The following is a 5035-nucleotide window of genomic DNA, read 5'->3' on the forward strand; positions in this document are numbered from 1 at the left end:
AGAAATATGCAAACGGAAATAAATTTCCCTCGAGTCAATCCAATTCAATCCATGAATAACCCCTCTTAATTATTACTTTGCCCGAAATAACCCAAACTCGCAATAAATCCTCCACCACCACTTTTGCACTCAAACCCTACCATGCCTTATTGACTTTCAAATACCCCTATTTATTCTTTGCCACCAACACCAACCTTTTTCCTTAGAATATGTGCAACACGAAGAAAACAATTTAACTCCTCTTTTCTCTCTCTCTCTCTCTCTCTCTCACACACACACACATTAATACACTCTCTGCAACCTCACAAGATCACTGAAAGAAACCCTTCCACAATGCAAATGAGGAAAAATCATCAGAAGATGATTAAGATGTGAAAACAAAGAGAACGTCATGCGAAAAACAACCCCACACTTTTCCTCTCTTTCTCTCTCTTGGAAGCCCTTGACTCTTGATATTAATAACCTTTCGCTGTCTTCTGTGATAAAAAATCTAGTAAGAGCACAAGTACCCCTTCGGTTCTTCCTTTATTGTTGTCTTTATTTTCCTTTGTGTGGGAACCCTCTTTGCATTAGAAAGCCCATTACCTTTTTTCGTTTTTATCTTGTTAATAGAATATGATTATATAAAAACCGCATAAATGTTTTGGGGTATGGGTCTATGGGGATTAGGGATGGTAGTACTACTCTCTTTGTATCCCTTACATTTGTTTTTACATGTTCTAATGGATGCACAGGTGATTCTTGTTTATGGGTTTATTTTCATTTTCTAATTATTAAATATGTATATATATTATGTATGCTTGTACATGTGTGTCCATCTTAATATCTCTTATTTATATTTTATTTAATTTGGAGTTGCTATTAATTGAAACTGAACTGAAATGCAGGGGTAGGTGAGGAGTCTATGGCTATAAGAAGAGATGTTTTGTTTGCCTAGTCCTTTCATTCTTCTTCACTAAACCAAAAAGAGAGCCAGAAAGCAGAAAGAACAAAGTAGCAACGCAAAATATATCACTTTTTTGTCTCTGACTTGACTTGAGACTTGAGAGTGTGCTACAATTATCACTCATCATCAATCATTCATATACAGTCATATATCTATATATATATAACTAGTATTTCAGATGGCTTCATCAAATAGACACTGGCCTAGTATGTTCAAATCCAAACCCACCTGCAACACTCATCATCACCACCAATGGCAATCTCACGACTCCAACAATCTCCTTTCTTCTCCCTGTCACAGATCTCCTTACACCTCCGGTAATTACGTCCGTTTAATTTAACCCACTTTTAACGTCACTTCATATGCTTCCTCTTTCCCACTCGATATTGAAAACGGAAACAAAGTAAAACCACTTTTCGACACAAGATTGGATAACAATTATTAAATATGTTTTTTTCGTTCTTCCGTTTTCTAATCATTCGTGAGATTTCAAGATATTTCACGAAGTCGGTGCGACTGTTATCGTTTCTGTGTGTGTGTGTGTGTGTGTGAAAAGAACTGAGGTTTTGTGTAAGCTTTGTATACCTTCTCTTTTATTGATCGGTGCAAGATCCTGAAAATCATGAACGGGTGTTGAGTTTATGCGTCATTGTTCCCAATTCATTAGGCATATAACCATGAAAAAAGTTATGATGATGTATACGTTACAAATCCAATTTTTTTTATTTTTTTTTATTTCTTTATATTATAGTTAATAGTAAAAATGTTAACAATGGCAGGATGCGAGGAGAGAAGCCCGGAACCGAAGCCAAGATGGAACCCAAAACCTGAACAAATCCGAATCCTTGAATCCATTTTCAACTCCGGAATGGTGAATCCTCCGAGGGACGAAATCAGAAAAATCCGAGCGCAGCTTCAAGAATATGGACAAGTTGGTGATGCGAACGTCTTTTACTGGTTCCAAAACCGGAAATCTAGAAGCAAACACAAGAGTCGAAATCTCCAAAAAACCCAAAACCACCAATCTTTTCCGGTTTCTGCTGCCACCACAAAGGTGGCAACCACCTCGTCGTCCTCTTCATCGGAAAAGTCATCCTCCAAGTCAATCGAGTTTCTTCTCAACTCCCCTACAGCTTCAGTAAACCAACAGCCACACGCCTACTTTAGCGGTGGAGGGACGGGTTACCACCACCAACACCATAGTGAATTCTCGCAAGAACCCTTCTTTTTCACCACAGCTCAACAACCACCACCGCCGCAACCACCTATCGCCACCACTGCCAGTTTCACACAAGGGTTTTCTTTCTCGGAGTTGGGAAATGCGATTAATCAAGATCATCACCATGGAAATCTTGATCAGAATGTTGGGAGTAGCTCTGGGATGTTGCTAACTGATTTAATGATGATGACTCGCCAAAATGGTATCTCAAAGAATAATACTAACAAAGGTGTTGAAGAAGAGAAAATGGTGAAAATGTCAACGTATAATTTTACTCAACCTTCAGCTCCTGCTTCCATTGTAACTCCAAATCATCCTCCTCCTACTACTACTACTACAGTTCCATCAACAGTAAATGATATCCGAGGTACACCTTTATTTGTTTCTTTTTCTTCTTCTTAAGCTTATTAATAACGTTCATATCGACATTGATTTATCTTTAGGTTTAAACAATAAACGTTAAGAACTGTGTAGATTTTACATCAAACATTAAAGCTATTATAATATATTATATAACATTACAGTAATAAAAAATTCCAAGACTAGCTGAAACCCATAAAATGATCAGTGTGTGTAAGTGCAAATGTTTATGTAATTAATACTTTTACTTTTCTAAAATTTTAAAAGATTCAATCTTTTTTATACAAGGGATTTGATAGTTAGTTAGTTACATTCTCAAATGCTAACTAACATTGTAGTTGATATATGCATGCATATCGATTTTGTTAAAGCTAAGCATATAAGTGATGGCATGAAGTAGTGAGTTAATGGTTGAATGTTATGAGGTGTAGGTTTGGAGGAACCAAGTAATGGGAAATCAACGGTGTTCATCAATGACGTGGCATTTGAGGTAGCATCTGGTCCGTTTAATGTGAGGGAGGCGTTTGGTGATGATGCGGTGTTGATACACTCTTATGGACAGCCAGTGGTGACAAACGAGTGGGGGGTAACTCTTCAGTCTCTTCAACATGGTGCATTTTATTACTTGGTGCGCTCATTCTCGTATGATCAATCAAGCACCATAGACATGGTATATATATACATACTTTCCATCGACATCTCATCATAGAAACCCTATTTTTGCGAATATTTTGTCTTTCAATTATGTGCTACTTTACATTTACTTGGTGCGCTCATTGTCATATGATCAATCGTATGCTAATATGTTCGTGGATGGTTGCAGATTTAAAAGAAATGTAGAAAGAGAAGAGATGGTGAAAGAGTTATTTTTCTTCTTCAAGTGCTTTGAAATAGTAGGTGTCTTTGAATTTCAACTTATATCTAGAAAATATGTAAGGAGTTGTAATGTGGTCACTTGTCACTGCAAAAACTATGTTTAGTTTGCATTTTAAGCTTTATATAATGTTGGTGTTATTGTCTTATAAGGATATTTTCTACTTTAATGTCATCGTATACAAGTAATAAACTATTTGTTTTAAGAACATCATTGTTTTAAAAGGATATCATGATTAAATTATTTGTTTTTTTTTTTATCACGAAATGCTATTAAAATTTTAAGCATTGTTTTAAAAGGATATCATAATTTAATTATTTGTTTTTTTATCACAAAATGCCATTAAAATGATATTTTGTGAAAACAAAGTTTCAGTTAGCCAACTGCCTTTGACAAAACAGGAAGTCACTAATTAAGTTCATAAAATTTTGTTTCTTTGGGATTGTAATTTAGAAAATCTAGCAATTAATATTGATATATTTCTGCGTATAATACCCATCAATTTCTTTCATATTGATATATAAACGGATAACAACCTTAGGCACTTGTTTTGAGGACAAAAAGTCTGGCTTAAAAGTATTATGGTGTATATTGATAACAATATTAGGCACTTGTTTTGAGTATCAAAGAGTCTTTTGGCTTAAAGATATTAAGGTGTATATGTAGGAAATGTTTCATTTCCTTAGTGGTTGTTGTTCCATTTTAATAATTTTTAAACTAATTTATTATAAAATTATTGAAAGTATTTTAAATAAATGATAAGCATCATAAAAAATAACAAATTATTTTTGTGATGGATTTACGAGTATCAAATAATAGATATCATATTATTTTCTTTAAATATTACGCATGATTTCAATAAACGAAACCCGTAAAAATAAAAATAAACTCAATTTAGATAGACATATTTTATTTTTAATGAATCTTAAAACTATCTTTTTATACATGTTTTTATATTTAATATTTTATTTAAACTTTTAATATTTTTAATTTATTTTAGCCTATCTATATTATGGAAAATATTACTATTATAAAAAATAGTTTTTAACTATTTTTTTTTTGTTAGTTTGACATTTTGGTTATCATCTATTTAACTTTTTAAATATTAAACAAAAGTTTGAGTTATGTTTCGAAATTAACATCATGTTTAGATTAACAAACTAAATATATTATAAATATATTATATTGAGAATAAAGAATTAATATTGAAATTCCAATAATATTTGGTTTAATGTATTAATTTAAAAGAAAGTAGAAAGAAAAGAGATGGTGAAAGAGTTATTTTTCTTCTTCAAGTGCTTTGAAATAGTAGTTGTCTTTGGATTTCAACTTATATCTAGAAAATATGTAAGGAGTTGTAATGTGGTCACTTATCACTGCAAAAACGATGTTTAGTTTGCATTTTAAGCATTATATAGTGTTGGTGTTATTGTCATATAAGGGATATTTTCTATCCTAATGTCATCGTATACAAGTAATAAACTATTTGTTTTAAGAACATCATTGTTTTAAAAGGATGTCATAATAAATTATTTGTTTTTTTTATCACAAAATGCCATTTAAATGATATTTTGTGAAAACAAAGTTTCAGTTAGCCAACTGCCATTGACAAAGCAGGAAGTCACTAAGCTCATAA

The 5035-nt window shown here is 32.5% G+C and overlaps 1 protein-coding gene across 1 annotated transcript; it reads left to right on the forward strand.

Annotated features, from left to right (window-relative positions):
* Window positions 1-279: 279 nt before the first annotated feature.
* LOC111912531 (WUSCHEL-related homeobox 9) lies at window positions 280-3607 on the forward strand. Its single transcript, XM_023908262.3, has 5 exons — window positions 280-493; window positions 888-1263; window positions 1726-2532; window positions 2957-3195; window positions 3349-3607. Exons 2-5 carry the CDS (start codon window positions 1125-1127, stop codon window positions 3352-3354), a joined length of 1191 nt encoding a protein of 396 aa, XP_023764030.1. The 5' UTR covers window positions 280-493; window positions 888-1124; the 3' UTR covers window positions 3355-3607.
* The last annotated feature ends 1428 nt before the right edge of the window (window positions 3608-5035 follow it).

Source organism: Lactuca sativa, chromosome 1, assembly GCF_002870075.4.
Source record: "Lactuca sativa cultivar Salinas chromosome 1, Lsat_Salinas_v11, whole genome shotgun sequence".
NCBI lineage: Eukaryota > Viridiplantae > Streptophyta > Magnoliopsida > Asterales > Asteraceae > Lactuca > Lactuca sativa.